Source organism: Eulemur rufifrons, chromosome 7 (genome assembly GCF_041146395.1).
Source record: "Eulemur rufifrons isolate Redbay chromosome 7, OSU_ERuf_1, whole genome shotgun sequence".
Taxonomy (NCBI): domain Eukaryota; kingdom Metazoa; phylum Chordata; class Mammalia; order Primates; family Lemuridae; genus Eulemur; species Eulemur rufifrons.
This window is the reverse complement of record NC_090989.1, coordinates 99,920,304-99,941,945: the sequence shown is the minus strand read 5'-3', so window position 1 is coordinate 99,941,945 and position 21,642 is coordinate 99,920,304. Positions and strand designations below refer to the sequence as shown.

General features: G+C 42.3%; 1 protein-coding gene across 16 annotated transcripts in view; it reads left to right on the top strand.

The window, feature by feature from the left end:
• The window catches only part of SCHIP1 (schwannomin interacting protein 1), a 532,563-nt gene that overhangs the window by 407,638 nt on the left and 103,283 nt on the right, over window positions 1-21,642 (top strand). For 10 of the 16 annotated variants that reach the window (XM_069473001.1, XM_069473015.1, XM_069473009.1 and 7 more), the window contains exon 2: window positions 48-743. The exons of 1 other annotated variant lie outside the window; for it this stretch is intronic. In XM_069473001.1, the coding sequence (XP_069329102.1) occupies window positions 48-743 (696 nt within the window). The remainder of the gene's footprint in view (window positions 1-47; window positions 744-21,642) is intronic. 5 more of the 16 variants (XM_069473004.1, XM_069473013.1, XM_069473010.1 and 2 more) reach the window with 2 other exon arrangements.

The window sequence follows — 21,642 nt, the reverse complement described above, 5'->3', positions numbered from 1 at the left end:
GAGCAGGCTCGGCCCGGCGGCTCACTCTCTCTGCCTCCTCCCCCCAGGATTACCGAGAGGATGGGATGGATCTAGGCAGTGACGCCGGCAGCAGCAGCAGCAGCAGCCGCGCCAGTTCGCAGTCCAACTCCACCAAAGTGACCCCTTGCTCCGAGTGCAAGTCCTCGTCGTCACCGGGGGACAGCCTGGACTTGGTATCTGCCCTGGAGGATTATGAGGAGCCCTTCCCGGTCTACCAGAAGAAGGTGATTGATGAGTGGGCTCCGGAGGAGGACGGGGAGGAGGAGGAAGAGGAGGACGAGCGCGACGAGCAAGGGTACCGGGATGATCGCTGTCCGGCCCGGGAGCCGGGGGACGTAAACGCCAGGACCGGCAGTGGCGGTGGCGGAGGCAGGAGCGCCACCACCGCCATGCCGCCCCCGGTGCCCAATGGCAACCTCCACCCGCATGACCCCCAGGACCTCAGGCACAATGGCAACGTGGTGGTGGCTGGCCGGCCGAACAGTTCCCGGGGCTCCCGCCGGGCTATCCAGAAGCCGCAGCCTGCTGGGGGCCGGCGAGGTGGCCGGTGCCCGGCAGCTGGGGGCCTCTGCCTTCAGCCCCCAGACGACAGGACGTGCGTCCCCGAAGAGCCCCCGATGCCCCCTATGGACTGGGAGGCACTGGAGAAGCATCTGGCCGGGCTGCAGTTCCGGGAGCAGGAGGTACGGAACCAGGGCCAGGCGAGGACCAACTCCACCTCCGTAAGTTGGCCGGGGTGCGTGCCCACGCGCGCACACACGCGTACACACCCCGCGCACAGCCCGCACGTCCCCTCCCCGCGCTCCCGCCAGCCTGCGGCCCCATTCATCCTTCCCCGAGGGTGGGGGCCGGGCCGGAGAGCCTGCCTTCTGCTCCCCTGGGGTACGGTTGCTCAGTCTGTGAGCTGTCTGGGTTTCCAGGATGGGCGGAGAGGAGGGAGGAGCAGCCAGAGGGCAGCGGAAAGTCGGGTTAGTGGAACTGGCGACTCATTTTGATGGAATTACTTACGGAGACAAGGTTGTGAGTCACTTGCCTGAAAATAAATCCGGGGCGACTTTGGCACAGAAGTCGGTGCCTGCGGGGGCTATTTTCAATCGTAATAGTTGTGGCTTTGTCAATCGTGGTGAGTCTTCTCTCGTTGCCGCTAATGTCTCGCCCATATATAGGCTGTCCCTGTGCACACGCACACATTCGCCTGCCCACACCTCCGGTCTGGCAGCGGGGTTTTTTCCATCTTGCGTTAGGCGGATGCTCCTGTATTTGGAGGGATTGATCTCCCTCCTCTAAGACTTTTCTTCCTTTCTGAAACCCTAGCTATTGTTGAGCTAGGGGGACCAGGTGAATGGACCTGCCAGGATAAGGGAGGGGTTCTTGTCTTGGTTGCCGGACTCACTCCCTTTTCAGTGAATCCCTCCTTGTTTTGATAACGAGCCACTTACAGTTCTTTACCGGAGGCTACTGCCTCTGTTCAGGAAAGCCAGACAGGGAGGGGTGCTGGAGTGGAAAAGAGGAAGGGAGGGAAGGAGGGCTGCATCTATTATAAGAAGCTCTGGCAGGTTCAGGCTTGTCTCAACATCTTTTTTGCCCCTGAGAGAAGAGCAGATAAATGACTTAAAAGAAAAGCATCATGAGTGTAGCTCCCCAATTTATCACTGTTTTGAGATAAAGCAACAGTTGTAATTTAAAATCCTTAATGATATCCCTAAATAGGGCTGAAGGGCACGGTTTAGATGAGCTGCTTTCTATGTGTGGCAGCTGTGTGGCAGGTGGGAAAATACTTGCCTTGCAGGTATAATTTTTCAGACTCCAGGGCCTGGGGTTTACTGGAAATTGGGTGCATGCACTTCTGACTTCAGGGGTGAGGATGGTAACTGTATTTCATAGAGAAATTGGCATGATTTCTATCAGAGAGAGCCCTTGGCTGACAGAGCCCACTGGGAAACTACCTATTAAATTAACACACCCTTTGTAATCCCAGCTGTTTAGGATTTTACCATGGCCACTAACAGACATGGGATCTTTCTGTTACAGCCAGGTACAGCTATCTCTTGTACCTTGCAATAGAAAACCTCCTCTTCCCACTTAGGGCTTGAGAATAATCCCTCATTAAGCTCCCTGGACTTGAACAATGACTTGAAAATAAGCAAGAAGTTCATTTACTACTGCAGGACGTTTATGCATTCCAGAAAAATGTAATATTTGGGTATACATGCAAAGTTCGGGTTTAATGGTGACAATGAACTCCATTATTCGAAAGTTATGAAACAAAATTTTATGGAGTGCCCATGTGTTATGTGCCATATGCCAGGTATAGTTCTCAATGCTGTAGTTATACATCTGTCCACATGGGGCTGGAATTCTTGTGAAGGGAGATATATGCCTTCCCTCCAGGAACTTAAATTTAATGGCTTACCTAACACCCCCACCTGCCCACCCCCAACACTTGCACACACCTTTCTTCTGGTTATTGTGAAGACTTTGTGAATCTTTCCTTCTTGGGGCAGTCTTTGAAACCACAGTGTCTCCTCATCCAGTGAACAGTTTGCATGTTTGCATTTCTTTCCTTTACCCCCCAGCTCTCCTAAAAATGTCCCTTCTCCTCATTTCCTCCACAAGTCACACAGAGATTTAGAGCCCATTGTTTTAAAGGAAGTATGTGTACAGAAGAAAGGGAGGGGGAGGTAGCCTTTGAGGTTAATATTGAATTTTTCCATATTTTGCCTTGTGTTTGAACAAAATTATTAGTCAGTATTGATTTAGAATAGTGTTTTTCAAACTGTGTGTTACTCATGAAATCACCTAAGCACTTAAAAAAGTGAAATAGAATAGAATATACTATAGTGTATTGCAGATAGTCATGGTAAGTTTGATGATTTTTAAAACTTTTGGTTTTGTATATACACTGGGTCACACTTATAAAATTTGTTTCTCACTATGGGTTGCTGTTATAAAAGATAGACAAACACTTATTTAAATGCTGTTTAGTGCTGCCAGGAATAAGTGAGAGAATTTATCACCATGAGGACAGAAACCTGAGAAGAACAAAGAGTTGTACAGAAGAGAAGGCATGTCTTGAAGGACTTGTCCAAACCAAATGATATTTTGGCTGCTCTTTAAAATGTTGTGTATAAATACATTTCAGTGGCATTAATACACGCCACTAGAAGAAGCGGTATAAAATGAAAAAGAGAGATAGGTTCTCTTCACCAAATAAGCTTATTTTCCCACCTCAGGGCTTTGGCCCTTGCTGTTGGCTCTACTTGGAAACAAGTATCTGGTTCCTTCTGGTCATTTCAGACTAAGCTCAGCTCTCACCAACTCAGAGAGGTGTCCGGGACCACCCTTGCTAAAGTAAACTAACAGCACTCCACCCCCAACCCAGGCACTTCTAGTGTGTTGTTTGCTTAGTGCTGGCTGCTATCTGACATGATCTTATTTAGTTCTACTTCACTTTTGGTGTCTCTGAGATCTGGGTAGGAGTGAGTGCAGGGTTCTTGCCTCTCTGTTAATTGCTATAACCTAGTGTCTGGGATTTAGTAGGCTCTCAAATACTGAATGAAGTGTTTATAAGACGCACATATCCCAGACTTAATCCAACTCTTTCATGTTACAGTTGAGAAAACTGAGGCCCAGAGAAGTTAAATGAATTGCATAAAGTCCTAGTGAGAAATGTGTGAAAGGGATTTTGTCCTTTCTTTTGACACCAGACTAGGTTTTTCTCCTTTTAACACCTCAAATAATTTGAAATAAAAGGAAAAGAAGGAGCTCCCATCTCCCTGAAACTTAAAGGGGTTTCTAATGACACGTTCCTTGTTGCACTTCCTTAGAATCAATGACAGAAGTAAACTGAGAGATAATCAAAATTCCATTACTCATGAGTCTCTTCTCACAGACAGGGTTTTGTTTTGTTTTGTTTTGATGGCATCACGTTGAGTTCTGCAGAGCAGAATAGTTACAGAATCCCTGTCCTTGCGGTGCCATCCAGAGCACCTCCCTTCCTCTCAGCTGCAGTGAGACACTCAAAGGGCAGACTAAGGTCTCAAAAATGTGTTGACAATCAGATGTCCCTAATCCAGGGAAGATTTAGGGGCAAATTTAAAAACATGCTATGTTTAGGTGGGATTTAAAACCTAGCCCTGACATTTACTTTGTGATGGGTTGAAACAGCTAATCGCTCCCTTGGGGCCTGCTGAGGGGGATGACCTTGGATACTGCCAGGAACTGTCTTGGTGTTAGCAGGTAGAGGAGCCTGAGGAGCCCTGAGGGAAACACTGTGGAGACTGTACTCCCTGCTCTGTCTCATGGCAGGGGAGGGGGGATGGTTCATGACACCTGCGTTGCCTGGCTGCCCAACCCTGTGCCTTGATGTCAGCACCTGGGGGCAAGAAGTGTGCATTGTTCCACTGCCATTTCCCCAGTAGCTCCATTGTACCTGGTACAAATAAATGCTTGGTGTATGTGGGGAGGGTTGGGGTTCCACCCAACAATCAGAACTACTCCCAGAAGTGCCCCCTCCAGGTGGGCAGCTCCCACTCATCTGGCGTCAGTGTGTTTCTCACAGTCCTGCCCTGGGCCCGGATCACCTCCTGTGTGTGAGCACTCTTGGCAAACCCAAGGGCCATACGTGGAGCAAAGTGTGGTGGGTGTTGGTGCTTTTGATGTCAGATTAGGAGTTCTGCACACGTAAGTTTGTGTTCATCCTAAATCCTTATTTCCTTGCCTACTCTGTCTCTGGTGCACTGGCCTGGACAATCCTGAGGAGCTTCTCTTCAGTTTTCCCTCTTTTGAGAGCAGGCTCCCAGCAGTTGGCTTTCCCTGTTCTCCTACTTGTCTAGGACTTCAGTGTGTCATGGTGACACTCTTCCTTCTACTCAAGGGACTTTCTGGACTAAGTGGGATGGAGGGACCACTGCCTCAATGTACTCCTCCTCCTAAAGGAAATATAATTTCACCTGTTTTTCTCCATGCTTTTTCATGAGAGTTCCTCTCTTTCATGGTGTGTGGTCCTTCATATCTTACCTGTTCTCTGTGTCTCTGAAAACTCAGCCCCATTTTTTTCTCCCTTCAACTCTTTTCTTTAAAAAATAGCTGAGTGCGATGTGCACTGTCTAGGGAATGGACACGCTTGAAGCTCAGACTCGGGGGGAGGGGGGGGGATGGGCAATATATATAACCTGAACTTTTGTACCCCCATAATGAGCTGAAAAAAAAAAATAAAGTAATTATCCTCTTAAATTTTTTATTGATTAATATGAACCATATGCATGAGAGATTAAATATATAAGAGAAATTTATTTAGAACAAAGGAGTCTATTTAGAATCCACATGCAACTTCAATCTAAATATAGTGGGGCATTTTTATAAATTAATATAAAAAATAGCTTTATTAAGGTATAATTGTCGTAAAATTAACTGTACATATTTAAAATATACAATTGGATGAGTTTTGACATATATGAGTTATATATGTGACATATGTATGAGTTTTGACACAGCTGTGAAACCATCACCAAAATCAAGATAGTGAATATATCTATCATTTCACACCCCTTTGTCATACCTCATCTTGTTCCTCGGCAACCACTGATCTGATCTCTTTTATACTATAGATTCGTTTGTATCTTCTAAAATTAACATAAGTGGAATCGCACTATATATAGTCATTTTTGTTTAGCTTCTTTCACTCAACATGTGATCATTTTGAGATTCTTCCATGTTATTGTGTATATCAATAGCTCATTGCTTTCTATTACTGAGTAGTGTTCCATTTTATGAATATACCATATTCACCTGTTGATGGACACTTGGGTTTTTCTAGTTTTTGGCTATTACAGATAAAAGTACTATAAACATTCATGTACAAGTCTTTGTGTAGATATACACTTTCATTTCTCTTAGGAAATACCTAGAAGTGGAATGGCTGGATCACATGGTTGGTATATGTTTAACTGTGTAAGAAGCTGCCTAACTGACTTGCAAAGACATACTATTTGACATTTCTATAGCCCCTCATAAAGTACTGACTTGAGTGTGGCCTTTACACTGAATCCAGATTTTACAGAACAAATCCTTTTAACTTGTTCTGTGAAGTTTGGATTTGGTCAAGGGGCCATACTTGGGCATCTGGAGGGCCACATGTGCCCTTGAGGCTACGGGTTTCCCACGCCTGGACTAGACTCTTGCCTTCCTCTCCTTCCAGTTGCTCTGTTCCATCCATATCCTGCTATCCAGGACATCTCTCTTCGGGTGACTGGGATGGCTGCTCCCTGCTCAAGAGAAAAAAACAAGAAAGCAGTGGGATCACATGTTACATCCAACCAGTCATTACATCTGTTGTTTCAAAAAGGAAAGGAGTCATTTTTAAATTAAAGAAGAGTTCTAGGTGTAGACCCAACACATTTTAAGTGCAGTTTTGTTATTTTTTAGAGTCCATGACAGGTGCATTTTCCTCATTTAATGAGAAGATAAGCATAATTTTAATTGACATGTTAATTGAAAGCAAATTCTCCTGATGAAGTTACTTCCAAAGTACTTGAAAATAATTTGTCTTTTTATTTGTTTATACTATTAGCTGGTAGCAAACTTTAAATTACCTACATTTCTTCCTAGAATGGTACTAATTACAGGTTATTTTCAATGCATTATTCTGTAAGAATTACAGCTCAGTTACTCCTTCCCCGTCAATGACACTACTAAAGTAGCTGGAATGGCTGAGCAGTTTGTTTCCTTACTTACTTGGGCTATGTTTAAATTACATGAACTCCTGTTTTTATAGACTGAATTAAGACGTCTTCAGTATTCCTATAAAATATAGTAAGGTTTATATGTTTAATAAGTTATGTGATTCTGCAGCCTGGGGCACAGCATTGAAAACATTCTTTGTGGAATTCAGCTATCACTGATTCCTGTTAGTTAGAGAGCAGTACATGACACTGTTAAGATAATTTTTTTTTATTATAACCAAAAATTACCGGCGCTAAATAAATGCATTCTGTGCTTCAATCTTTTACCTTGAAATGTCTAGTACTATAATTAAAAGTTCTTTGACTACTTTACCTTTTTTTAAATTTCAGAATATTAAGGGGTACAAATGCTTTGGTCACATAAATTGCCTCTGCACCACCCAAGCCAGGGCTACAAGTGTGCCCATCCCCCAGACAGTGCTACATGTACCCTTTAGGTGTGAATTCACCCATCCCCACCTCCTCCTACTTTTCTAATTTATGTTGATTTTTGTTTAAGACCTGCAAAGCCTTCAAAGAAATATGGTCTGGTTTTTTAAAAATCAGATTGGAGGTAAACCACACATGAACAATTCTTAAAATATTGGAAACATACCATTAGTTCTGGGACCGTATGCGTGTGTACATTCAAGCTGCCCTTGGATGGTTCATAACATTGTAGAATAGCCTTTTAAAATGTTATAGTTGGATTAAAAGAAATCTTTGCCTACCAATTAGTTTTCACATAGCGGGCCTTTCACAAGTCCTCAGGAAAATTTTCAGGTGCACATCTGAAAAATGGTTGCAGATATTCTCTTTTCATACTCACTGAGCTCTTTGAACGTCTCGCCACCGTCACCTTCCTCCATCCCTTGCTGCTCTGTCAGCCCTTTCAGTTCCAGATCCTTTGCCTGGCCTTCCTCCGGACTTCACACTCAGGAAGCCCTAGCACCACGTGCTACTGTCCACCACACCGTCCAGCGCTTCTCAAGGCCTGCTCTCCTTCAGGCCCCCAGCTCTTTGGGAAGTTTTACCTGACAGTCTCGGCTCTAAGCAGCCTCTCTTCCTTCTGAACTTCTTATTCCACTTGTATACCACTTCTACTTAGAAATTAAAAGGCTTTCTAGTTTTCAGTGTTTTTGTGTTCATTATCATGTTTGATCCTCATGACAAGCCTGAAAATTGAACAAGGCAATTATTATTCCCATTTTAGAAATGAGAAAACCGAGACTCAGCAAGGTTCAGGGACTTGCCTGAAGTCTCACACACCTGAACAAAATTCAGGCCAGACCTGTCAATTTCTGACTCTAGTTCCACGCTCTTTCAGAGACGTCATACTACTCATTTTCTTGTATTTTCTATTATCTTCTTGTGCGTATGTCTCTTAACTACCCAACTATTGTAAATCCTTCCTCCGCCTCAAACACACACACACTATACATTCCCTGAAGAGTAGATATTTCATTGTATGTTTGTTACCTGGTTGGTTGATATATTTTGTACCAACCTTTCTGGTTAGGTCTTTAATTTGCTCACAACTGCTATACTATGGACTTTCTTGTTAGTGCTAAAATCGTAATTCCAGGTCCTTTCTTAAAAGCTTATCCAAACTCTGTGACATTACATTTGCATTTTAAAATAGAAATTTGTTTTTGCTCCTGGACCTTTACCCCTGAAGACATGAATGGTTTTGTATTCTTACCTTTGAAATTTGGTCCTAAGTATTTTAATAGGAAGGGTGTTTGCAAATGCTTTTCTTTAGCCACCTTATGCTCCTTGAGCTATTAGGACAAATGAGGCTTTCTACTGTCAGTTACTGGGAGACTATGTTGCATTAAACTTCTGTAGAAATTTAAGTGTCAATTGTGAAATTGAGCGTTTTCAATAGAAAAGTAATAGGATTTTAGAGATAGAAAGATTCTGGCAGGTCATTTCATTAAACTCTCACCATTTTCAAAGAAGGAAACTGAAGTCTTTGGAAATAAACATCTTCAGCCACCTTCCTCAGCACAAGCCTGACCTGGCCTCAAGTCACTGGACTTCTCACTCCTGCTTTTAATGAACTCTGCCCTGCTTTCGTGAATGCCACCTTTAAAAAACAAAAAAAGAAAAGGAAAGAAAAAAAAATGTTTTCAAAATTTAATTTAGAGCACACATCCAGTCTCATCATTTGTTTCCCAAAATTGGAAGTAGATTCTAATTTTCATCATTGATAGAAAAGTTTTCATTTTATTGTTTGTTTTTCTTTTATTAAACCCATGCAGTCAGAACAATTATAAAATTGCTTTCTTCCATTCAAATGTTAGCTCATCACTGTGTGTATTTCTCCTAGAAATAGAACAGTGCTCTCCCAAAATGACAGTTTTCTCCTTCACTGCTCCTTTTCCATCTATAAACACCTTTGCCTGGCTTTCCTCCCTCCTTTCCAGCATTGGGTAGAATGCAGTCCTCTCCTTTATGGGGGCTGGGGATGATCGGAACTTGAGAACTTTGCAAGGAGCTTCCCGAGTTCTAGGAGGCAGAGAGGAAGCAGCTAGGGTTCAGGGTCACCTTTCTGCATATCACTTCCATTTACAAAGCCCATCTCTGGACTGTCAGGATTATGAGGAGGTCCCTGGGTTCAGAAAGCTAGAGAAGAGAAGATCTCTGTGTGACTCACCCCACAAGTGGAGACGGCTTGTGTTTTATTTAGACAGAGTTTTACCCCCCCAAAAGGGTAAATAACAAAACCAAAAGAGGGCTAGTAAGAAAGGTATTTGTGGATTCCAGAAGAGCCCATAAAATAGTCTAGATTAGGACACCTGGCTTAATTAGAATATGGGTAAGAGCAAGGGTAGAAAAATGGACATAAGGAAAGGGAGATGTGTTTGGGTTTTTATGTCCCCTGTATGATGTTTCTGAGTTTCCCAGTTAAATTTGTAGGGCTGAAATGTCACCAATTCTTCGTGTCATGTCCAGGATAGTTGTAATAATCACTCTCCTTCATGCTTCTTGAATCTGGAAGAGCCCTTGTTGTTTCAGATGCTCTTGGTTTGTTCCTTTGTTCCATTTTGGTTTGGTTTTGGCTACTTCTTCCCTTTTGTGATTATTTTCCTTATGTATTTATTAAAAAATTAATAAGCATGTCCCATCACCAATCTTTATCACTTGTTTTTATCTGTTCTCATTCAAGAATATACTTAACCCAAATTTATTCTCTCCACTTGACCTGTTTTTCAATATTAGCATCATTTTAGGTATTCCCACTTTTTTCCTGCTTTTATGTATATTCTCCATAAAGTGTAGGTAATTCAAAAGATGATGGTTCAGGCTAGGAAATGTCCAGGTGACAGGAATGAGCTCAACCAGTGTTCATTCAGCCTTAGCTTGATGATTTTTAAAAAGTACTTGTAAGCCTATTTTTTCTCTATATCTAACTGACAAGAGGTTGTATTAAAGCAAAACTTACTGGAAGCTAAAGAGTTATGGATTGCTTCAGTCTGGTTTTGTATATCACATTTTCTAATAATTGCCACTTGTGTCTATACATTTTACTGATACCTCTGCATCTCTCCCCATTTTATATTTATTTATAATTGAATAGCTCTTCAGCATATCCACCATCAATAATATCATGTTTATCATTTTCTTTTTTTTTTCCTTCCACTTCTCAAAGTCTCTTCTTAGTATTTATGGTTCATGAAAGTGACTGTGGATCTTTCTTCCTTATAGTATACCCCCAAAAAAGCTTCAATTTTTATGGATTACAAGAAGCAGCACATTAGTCAGCAGCTGATTTCTGCAAATTCATCAGTTCAAGAGGGTTTTATTGCCCGTGTCCTAGGAGAGATGATTGATCTCCTCAGAACTCTTTCTTGTAGAAATAAATGTCTTAGTTATTCACGGAGTTGCTTTTTACAAAATATTACGAAAAGCTTCTATCAGGAAAGTGTGTGGGTTGGGCTTTTCCAGGCGCAGGGGCAGGTGATGCTCCATTGACCTCAGGTGGATGGGGCTGGTTTTCAGGATGCTTCGGGACGAGCAGGGACCATCTCTACAGCCTCCCGGCCAAACCTCCAGGCAGCTGGTTGTCTGTCAGCGCCTCCGTGGGGACATGCCAGCCATGGGGTCATGTTGTTGCCCCTCAGCAGCACACACCCGTTGCTTCCTCCTGTAGCTTCTCCCCACTGTGGTCTTCAGCCTGCCTGTTTCTCTTTCCACTCCTCACCAAGTTGCCTGTCTGTGGAGAGAACCAATTCAAAGGCCCTAAGAAAATGGTTCATCTAGTACAAGGCGCCTCTGGTGGCCAGGACCCCTCATGCACCATCTGATGTGGCAGAGATGAGGACAGGCACTCACCCTGGCCAGCCAGCTGTGCCAGGGTCTGCTTGCTCACAGACGTGTTGTAGGCATGCCCAGAACAAAACAATAGTAAAGTTGTGGCAGCTACTAAACTAACTTAATTCTGCATCTGTCTTGGTTTACCATATATGGAGAGAACTTTGCTTTCTGAAAAAGTTTGAAGGGAATGAGGTAATTTCCTCATAACTCCTAAGCTCTCTGGCAGTGTTATAAATTTAGAATTGAGGTTAGAGTATTAAAAAATAAAAACAAAAACAGAAAAGTTGCTGTGTTATGAAATGCTGGGGCATTTTTAATGTCAAGTCCAGCATAATAGTTTTTACTCCTTTCCCCTACTCAAAGAGAAAGTAGTGTTAAACTTATTTCCAAAACAAGAAGGGTCTGAACCTCTGAGAAATTGTTACAGTATCTTCTTAGGAAAGAACCTAAAGCCTAATCTACGCTCATAAAAATAACATGTTTTCAAATAGTTACAAAACCAATTTAGTCTCCTGTTTTTCTCCTCATGGCACCAGTAGCTAAAAATTATCCTGCTTTTGAAAATTACAGATGATTTTTTTTCTTTGTGCAATCTTACATAAGTTTTGGTCCATTTTGACCTAGTCTGACTTTTTATTATGTGTAACTACATCCTAAGTGCTCTGTCCTTTTTGTTTCCACTCTAAAATTGATTCTGTAGGAGTAAGAGAGTAGACCACTGGGATTTTATTTTTGAACACTTAAATTATGTAACCAGTGATCTGTTAGATTTGATCCTACCTACAGTGGCCCCATAGTCTGGCCCAAATAGCCCTTAAAATAAGAGCTTGGTCTAGAAGAGTAACTTTAGGCAGCAGTAACATTTTGAATACCTGCTCTACTATGGTATAGTGATGTGAATATTAGATTTATTTTTCTTGCATTTCACATAGAAACTCCCAACAAAGCAGATATACAATTGTGTTTGTACTAACACTTGAGTAAAACCCCTACAGAAACTCCAGTGGGATGGAAGCCAAATGGAAACATTCTTTTTATTAGTAAACAATCACTCTGAGAATCAGAATATTAGAGCTAAGAAGGACTCCAGAGCAAGGGTGGCAAATTCAGATGCCTCCAGCATTCAGTAGGTAGCCAATGGGAGCAGTGGGTGGGCTGGGAGAGGACCTGGGTGGACTGAGAGTGTGTCCCAGGGACAAAGGGGCAGCTACTGTTCCTTGCTGGCTGACATACTGCCATGTCAGAATGTGGTGTCAGCATTCTGATATGTCAGGAGAGGCCCAAGACCCAAGTTTTAATGAGAAATATCTTGACTGTTAAATATTGACAAATAACTTTAAATATGAGCATACATTTGTGGGACTAACAAACAGATCTGCAGTTCAAAAGACAGCCTTAGGCTACCAGTTTCCCATCCCATACCTAATCCAACCTCCTCAGTTTACATATGAGAAAACTGAAACCCAAAGAAGTTAAATGACTTATGTGAAGCCCTGTGTGGGGCCAGGCTGGATGCTTTGCTCAGAGGTCTGGTAAGATTCTAGAAGTGAGATTTTAGGAAGAAAAACCCATGATGGAGTGTTGTTCTTATTTATTGACATGACAGTAGCTCTTTTTTCTCTTTTCAATGCTTAAAACAATTAAAAATAACATTCAGAGGAAAAAATAATAGACACTACACACCTTACTGTATTTCACTTAAGTTTTATATATATCCCATTGCTTAGCATTTACTTTTCTGTTTCATCTTCAAAGCATTTCAAAAATTGATTTGTTATTTGGATTCAGGAAAATCTATCATGATTTATTTTCAATTTATTTATGAATAATGAAAAGGGAAGAACTCTTTAAGAACAGATTATCTTCAATGTAAACACACAGACACATTTATTAGGATATCTGCTGGATATTTATCCACCGGAAATTCATCTGAGGCCATTTAATTGCGAGCCATGATGGTGAGTTTTGGTAAAATTTCTTGTATAGAATCTAATGGAACTTCAATATTGCTGAATCATATTGAGATTTTATTTAATTGCAGCTGTTACTATATAATATGGAGGAGGACCTGTTAAAAAATAAAAGTTGAGACTTTTCTTTCTTTTTTAGTACTACTGGCTCTAAGTACAAAGTTAACATAGATTCCAAACAGACAAACTAAACAATTTGGGTGTGTTTATTCACTTTCCTTTGGAAAAATAGGAAGCATTCTTCATATTAGCTTTTTTTTTTTAAAAAAAAAAAACAACCTTTTATTTTGCAATAATTTTAGATTTATAAAAGAGTTACAAAGATAGTACAGAAAGTTCCCGAATATCCTTTACCAGTTTTCCCTAATGTGAACATCTTACATAGCTATGGTACATTTGTCCAAACCAAGAAATGAACATTGACACCCTACTAGTACCTAAACTACAGACTTTATTCCAGTTTATATTAGCTTTTGAAATTAAAAAGTTTGTATTAAAACTATTCAAGAATAGTAATAAATAATATATCCTCGCAGGGTATGGCTCGAGGAGGGAGGGGAGAGTTACGTCGCTCCGTACTCTGCATTGCCTCCCCACAACGTCGTCCCAAGCAAGCATGAGGAGTAGGAAAAAATTGTGCTGGTGTACTTGCTTTGTAAATGCATTTGAAGACGTGTCTCTAGACCCCTCTTCCAAGCAGCTTGTCTTGCCTTCGTCCCTCCTCTGCGAACTCTGGAGCTGCGTCTGTGGAGAAGACAGAGTAGTGAAGGGGCAGACACAGAGAAAGGCACACGCACATGCGGCCTGTGGAGGGTAAAACGCTGCTAATCAGGAAGGCGGGCATGAGAGGGCTGCTGTGAGTTCCCAAGTGTGGAAATAAACCACATCCTTGCCACGGTCTGCTTTTCACGTGGGCTCTGGACAGCCACAAGTTCTCACCGTCTGGGGGGATGTTATTTGGCTCCCACCATCCAAATCTTTGGGTTGTTTAAGTAGGGAATAGCTTTTCAGCTTGGAAGCTTGCTTCTTTAATGTTAAGTTTCTGGTGGAATTCTGAAGGCTCTAAGTGTGTCCGTGGATGCCTTGGAGGGGGGTTACAGCTGCCTGATGGAGAGGTGAAAGCGACCTGCAGATCAGATGCCACTCAGGATCTGCAAGGACTGGGGCTGAGGCAGGAGGGGCAGCATAGAGATGGGGTAGAAAGAGGTTTGAGATTCTTGCAGGAGTGGAAAGGGGATGGGAAATGGGCACATCGGGATGCTCAATATTTGTTGTCTGATTGAATGACTAGAATTTGGAAACTAAACTACTAATGGGCACCGGCCATAGTTTGTCACCAATAGAAGGCTGTCCCCATGGCTCTGTGGATTCTCATAAAGAGGGCTTCCTGTTATTCATTCTCTGCCTTTGGATGGCCTGGTTTTGCTAACAGCATCACGATTTCCTCTTAAGACTCGTTAAAAATTTTTTGCTGATTACATGTTCAATGTATTTTGGATTAGAATAGTATTAACTAAACATCTTTTTCAGCAACACTGTATTTTCTAGACCACAGTGTTTTGAATAGCTGCTTCAATGTATATTTTCTCTTGAAGTTCATTAGATACTGCGCTGGAGGACGGGACATACTGGCATCACTGACTTCTGTCATCTTAGGTTCTTCCTCCTAACGTGGGTATTCATGGGTTCAGTATGAGTTACCCTTCCTAGTAGCCCCAAGTTTCCTTTTGGGGAATTACCTCTTTCCTGTCCTGTGTGATTTGGTGGGAGGTAATTACAAGTGGTGACTCATGTTCTAGGAACCTCAGCCCCAGCTCCTCCTCCCCTGGCTGTGCCGCAGACGGAACAGCTCCCCAGGACTTTAAGTCTAGAGCGCTCGCTGCAGGTCCTCAGGGGTGGTTGGAGGGCCTCGCAGTGGTGACTACTGCTCAACCCACGACATGAAGGGACCATGGCTGTGGCTTCTGCTTCCCAGCCTCTCCCCCTCCCTTGGTTTCTGCTTGTTTCTGAAGTGCTGCTCCAGTGCTCACCTCCTGTTGATTCTGTGAGTTTAAGTCAGCCAGTGTTGGTTTTATTGCTTGCAAGTCAGGACCCCTAACTGACAAGAGTGACAGCCTCTTGACTTAGGACCCAAGTTCAAATCATGACAGTTGTAGGCCCAGTATCTTTAAATAGAAGTCTTTCAACAAATCATTGCATATGGAAGGTGTCACGGACCTTGGAGCTCATCTGGCCCAATCCCCTTCATTTTACAGGTGAGGAAATAACCACACAGAGTGTAAGAGACAGTCAAGGTGTCATAAATGGAGCATGCCTTGTCGGGATCCTGCACAGAGACCTCAGGGCTCACCTGCTCCGGGGCATCTTGTCCTCATACTCTCGCTCTACTCCTCTGCCTCTGTGACCCACAGTATCTACTTTTGGGCTGACAGGGTAGAACTAAGGGTGACAGCAATGACCTTGAAAGGGATCAAAGCTAACTAGCCCACATAGGGATTCAACCTGTGGCTGTGTTAATACCAAGATTCAACACAGAGCCAAAATGTCCAAGGCTGGATGCAGTTGTTCTCTGATGCCCGTCCAGACATGTCCTCTTGATGCAGCTGAGACTTTGTTTAAGGATGTGGTTATCAGCAGGCCCTGCCCTCAGACAGTGGCCTCCTTATGATGATTGGGATTAAAAATAACTGGTATCCTCCTGCGAATCTCATGTTTTTAATGTGGATTAAAGATTGCTTTCTAATAATTTCTTATTTTGTAGAAACTTTTTTGTGTGTTCTAAGGGTAGCAGGTCTCTGAGTTCCGAAGGGGCCAACGTTCTGAATCCATTTTGGAGCAAGAGTTCTATTTTAAAATTTCTTATGTGGAGCTTTTTACCAAAGCATAGCACACAAAGTGATGTCTGCCAAGAATGTTTTTAATATATGTCATTATTTTTTTTTCATAGTTTTATTCAGTGAGTAAGTGTATGTGAATGCCCTCCATGGGTTAGATGTGTAGGACAAGGAGGAGCCGAAGCTGACAGGGAGCTGTCACATCACGGAGCATCTTGCCTTTGTGGAGCTTCCTGCCACACAGGGAAGACTGACATAAGTCACATAAACACACAGATGTGGTGGTCACTGCCCAAGGGGGCGATGATGCTGAGAGAAGTAGATACACACTAAACCTGAAGTAAGGAGTCACCTGTCATCCCTTCCTGGGACAGGGCTTCTGTGTGGCACAGGCCCAGCTACCCTTCACCACCCCTACCACTAAAAATCTAGAAAATGACCAGAAATTATAAAAAAAGCAAGCATGTTCACATTTTGTGGTATTTAATCATAGTAACAATAGTTATTACTTATTGAGTGCTTACTATGGCCAGGCACTGAGTTGGCTACTTTTCACTTACTGTGCCAGATACTCACATTGGAGCAGGTGGATACTGTTAACCCTGTTTTACAGACACGGAAACTGAAGTTTATGGTGGAACCACAGAGATAGTGCTGGTCTGTCTGGCTCCTACACCAAATATTTGGAAGTTAGCCTCTGTAACCTTCATCACACAGTAACTGTTGATCTTTACTAATAGGTCATGGCCACATCTGAATATCTGTAATCTGTTGATATATAATACCCTCTCATGTCTATGTGCTTCTATTTGAAAATTTTTCATAAATGGAAACTTTAATTAACTAAAAAATCAGCTGAACATAACAGCATGGCTTTATGCTTTTTATTCTGCTTTGTTGAAGGTCTGTGCTTACTTCTAACAATCAAATCCATCGGGTCCTTAAGCTCAGTTGGACACTCTCTCTGTATATTGGCTCCAGGGTATTGTAATGATCCTCAGGTTTAGCGAGCTCTGAGAGGTTAAATGGTGCACTCAGAGTCACCCTGAAGTCCTGCTCTCTTGATACCCAATCCCAAGCTAGCTGCTCTTTGTAAATTGATTTATATGTAGAATAGGATTGTAGGTCCCTGCGGTTACAGACAGCATTGAACAGATGGGGCATGTCCTGCGGGCCCTTGCCACACCTGGCGAGCTCTCCTCCCAGAAATCCTGAAACTACATTTAGCAATAGCTTCATCTGTGGGTATCTGTCCAGCAGAAAGGCTCTCACCCACAGGGACAGGAAGGGAGACAGGTTGGGTAGCATGAACTGGGGGGCTCAAGCTGCAGCTGAATCCACTACCTTCTGGGATTTTTTTGCCCTTTCATTTACTTGTATTCGCTTAGTAATTTATTTACTGTAGCCACATTGTGCTAGACACTAAGGAAACAAGCTAGTTAGGATTTCCTCCCAAGTGGCCTATTTATTTTGGTGAGGGAGATGGACGTTAAAGCAAACTCCTCAGTTAGTTTTTTCATATCCAAAGTAAGTGGCATAATGGAGAGGTTTATGAGACTTTGAGGCTGTCTGGGCCACCTACAGAGGCAATACTGAGGGGTCAACAGCTGAATGGAGACCTGAAGAGCTTCTAGGAGCCAGGTGAAAGGTGGGAAGGCAAAAGCTACCCAGGCTGAATGATCTACAGCAGGAGTGAATTTGGAAAGGTTTCTGGAAACTGAGCCAGAAGGATGCTGACCAAATCACTCTCTTTCCTTGCAAACACATCCCAGGCATCTGAGTCTGTACCTCATTTATGGAACTTTCCACCACTCCTAAAAGCCTTGTACACAATAAAATAACATTGCAATTTTCCTGTAGTCAATTTGAAATATTTTTATGCTATAAGGACTTTGATAGTAGATACAATGCTTGAAATACCATTTCCTTGTACCTAGAGAATTGAGGTGGAGTGGGGAATGGAATCTTTTAGAGAATTAAGTGGGAAGAAGCTATTTAAATTAAGTAGCAAATTAGTGTTAAACTTCTCAGGCTCCAAGAACTTCTTGAGTATTTTGGTTTAAAGGAATGAGTGTATTCATTGGTTTTTCTATCAGGTCTACTGTATGCTGTGAGCTCAGAATATGTTAAAACAGAGGTTGGCAGCCTTTTTCCTAATGAGTTATTTGTGATTTACCTGAAGCTTTAGACGCATTAACCTAGGATGGAGCAGAGGTGTTGAATTGCCAGGTGCCGACAGGATGGGGGGCAGAAAGTCAGGCATTTTGCTGCCAGCCACCAGCTATGTGAGCACTCCATTTTGGGACTTCTTTCTGGAACCCCTCAATGCTTTGCAGGCAGATCCAAGAAGGTTAGAGAAACCCCTCCTTTCCCCTACTCATCTAATTTGTGATGATTTGATTGGGGAGTCTTGGTCAGGAGTGAAAGGTAATTGCTATGTGAGAGCACAATCAATGAATTGTAACCTAAGTCGAAGTAAAGCTTAATTCTTTCTTCCACCCACCTGCAATGAAAAGCTGTTGAATGTCAAATATAGTGTGCAACTTTGAAGTGAAAATGTTTCTTGTCACATGTCATCCAGCTGAGCAAGTCCACACCTGTTCATCTGGTTGTGAGTTAGTAGAAAGAATGAGAGAAACTGTGCCTTTGAGCTAAGGCATTTTCGATATTTATTACTCTGATTCACTTTCCAGCTTTCACCTTCTCTGCAGTTTTTCTTTCATCTTGACACTGTAAGGCATGCACGAGCCTTCCCTATGGAACATTGCAGATCTTGTTTAAATGGTAAAAATGTCTACAGCTCAGCTGACCAGCTCGTTAGAAGAGCTATTTGCTACACAAGAAGCATGAAATGTTTTGTCAGATAGGAGTCTAAGGAGTCCTTGTGATGTGGGCTTTCCCATCAGTTTCCTTTGCTATTTTCCTTTAACCTATGGCTTGTGTTTTTTTAGTTAGACTGTAGAATAAATGGAAAAGTAAATGATTTTATAGCATCGTGCTGGGTCTGAGAAAATTATTTGCAACACTGTAACAAAAAACAAAACTGTGAGGGCTTTAAAATTAAAAGTTGAAAAACCAATTTGAATTTTCTCCTTAGTGTGGCTGCTTTGCTTTATAACCTAGAGACCGAACCAGAGCTAGAGGTTATGAACTAGACAAGGATTTTGTGGGGTTTTTTCCTCCAACCATCTTTCTCCATGAATAAATAAATAAAACAAAAACATTGCAGGGTAAACCCAAAGTTCTGTAATACTTAAAAAAAAATCACTATTAAGTATTATTCGTTTATACACCTACCAACAACAATGCACTTAAAATGCCGTATCAGAACAGTTGTGCAACTTCTCAATTTGATGGCTTTTCTAAAAAGCATAACCAAGCTTCCTTAAATGTAATGAAAGCTTTTTTCATATTAAAGGCATGTTATTGGGAGATGGAATGTTTCCTTCTTCCTACATAACTGCACAGTGATTAAATATTGACTAAGAGCCAGGAGTTGACAGCCAGCCACCTCACCCTGGTAAATGCTGATGTGTGAGGCTGAATGTAAATACAGAGCCATCCCCTCAGGGGCCATGGTTTTTTCCTTTGGAAATTGGGGAGTAGGCAGTTTTGAGTTATGCATGAGGTGTCAGATTCAAGTGTTGCAATAGAAGGGTGTAATTTGAAACAAGTAATTCTTTAAGAAACAACTCAACTGTCAAAAGAAAATATATTTTTCTAATCAATATGAATAATAAAGAGGATGCTAGTCAGAAGTTGTAGCAAAACATCGAGGCTACCCACTGAATGCTATTGCTTATAGAAACAAAAGAGCTGTCTATTACTAGGACAGCTTATACTTTCACAGACAAAGGTGGTTTGGTTTACATGAAACAAACTGGTGGAAATCATCAGATTTAATTCTGGGTCACAAATATTTGTTTGGGAAATTTTAACACTTCTTTTTTTTTTGTTTTATGTATATTTTCTTTTTATTTTGCTTGTTTATGTGTATTTCTTTTTCGTTGCTGTTTTACACAGTCTGACCACTTAAAATACACAATTGGTTGTTTCTCTTCCTCTATCGGGGAAAATTTGATGTTTTGCTTAATTTCTGAAAGAAAATAATTTACATTCCATTTTTTCTGTTAATAAGGTTCATTATAGATCTAATTATTTTTATTCCAAGACTTTTAAACCCTATGGGAATTACCTGGAAGACTCACTCAACAGTTGTTCCTATGTGTTTGTAGTTACAATGAAGTAAAATCTGTTTATTCCTCATTGGTTAGAATGATTTAAGCACAGGTCTCCTTTTCAGCAAATATAGTAACCTTAAAAGTCTGCTTTTTATTCCAGTAAGTTTTAATAGACATTACCTAATCTCTTATATGGATTTGAGTTGTTACTAATCCCTGTTGGCTGTATTGGTGTATGCCTATTCAAAAAATCTAATTTTTCTTAAGTTAGCAATTCTGTTCTTCCTCGAAATGTACCAAAAAATGGATTTGGTGCTGCTGAAATGTGAATGAGAAGGAATGGTAAGAAATCAGGGTTTATTTTCTCACCTACAGTCAGAAGCACAGAAGTGACTCAGTAACATCAGTGAATCAGAGTGTGAGTGTGTATGTATGTGTGGTGGGTGTGTGGTGAGTGTGTGGTGGGTGCTGTGGTGGGTGTGTGGTGGGTGTGTGGTGGGTGCTGTGGTAGGTGTGTGGTGGGTGCTGTGGTAGTGGGTGTGTGGTGGGTGCTGTGGTAGCTGTCGTGGGCGCTGTGGTGGGTGCTGTGGTAGGTGTGTGGTGGGTGCTGTAGTAGGTGTGTGGTGGGTGCTGTGGTAGGTGTGTGGTGGGTGCTGTGGTGGGTGCTGTGGTGGTGGGTGCTGTGGTGGGTGCTGTGGTAGCTGTGTCATGGGCGCTGTGGTGGGTGCTGTGGTGGGTGTGTGGTGGGCGCTGTGGTGGGCGCTGTGGTGGGTGCTGTGGTGGGTGTGTGGTGGGTGCTGTGGTGGGTGTGTGGTGAGTGCTGTGGTGGGTGTGTGGTGGGTGTGTGGTGGGTGTGTGGTGGGTGCTGTGGTGGGTGTGTGGTGGGTGCTGTGGTGGGTGTGGTGGTGGGTGCTGGTGGGTGCTGTGCTGTTGGGAAAAGAAGCCCCCCAGCTGGACCAGCCATGGCATGCAGACCGTTCTTATGGAGCTTTAGTACACAAGACAAATAATTTAGAATGACCCCTTCCCCCTTGAAAAAGCCGAATATTTGTGTAAAAATTAGATTAAACATTGAAGACAGTTTTGAAGACAAAAATGGACTCACAGAAAGGCACAATGTAGACGGGGGTGTGGGTAGGTGTGTGGCTGATCAGCTTTGGTATCGACTGGCAAAGAGAAGGCTTATTGAGGGCTGACTTTGGGTCTGATGCTGTACCAGGGACTTGACTCATGTCATGTCATTTTAGTCCTTTCAACAAACTATGTACCCATTTTTGGTAAAAAGATGAGAACAATAAGAATTTTCTAAATAAATAAATAAATAAACCCACAAAGATTTAATAACTTCTACATAGCTAGTGAGTGGCTGAGTTAGAATTCTAACTCCCAAATGACTTAATTTAAAATTTACTTCAAAGTAGCTCCCGTATGGATTGAATATAGGATATGAACCTCTGCCTGACCTCCAGTCCTTTTCGTGTGGTGTAGGTGTTGGTTGTCTTTGTAAACACTAAAAGCTGCTCAGCCCTTTGCTCTGCTTTTTCCCCTCACTGTTTACCCCACGTGCACTCACACACACTCCATGCGGCCTTTA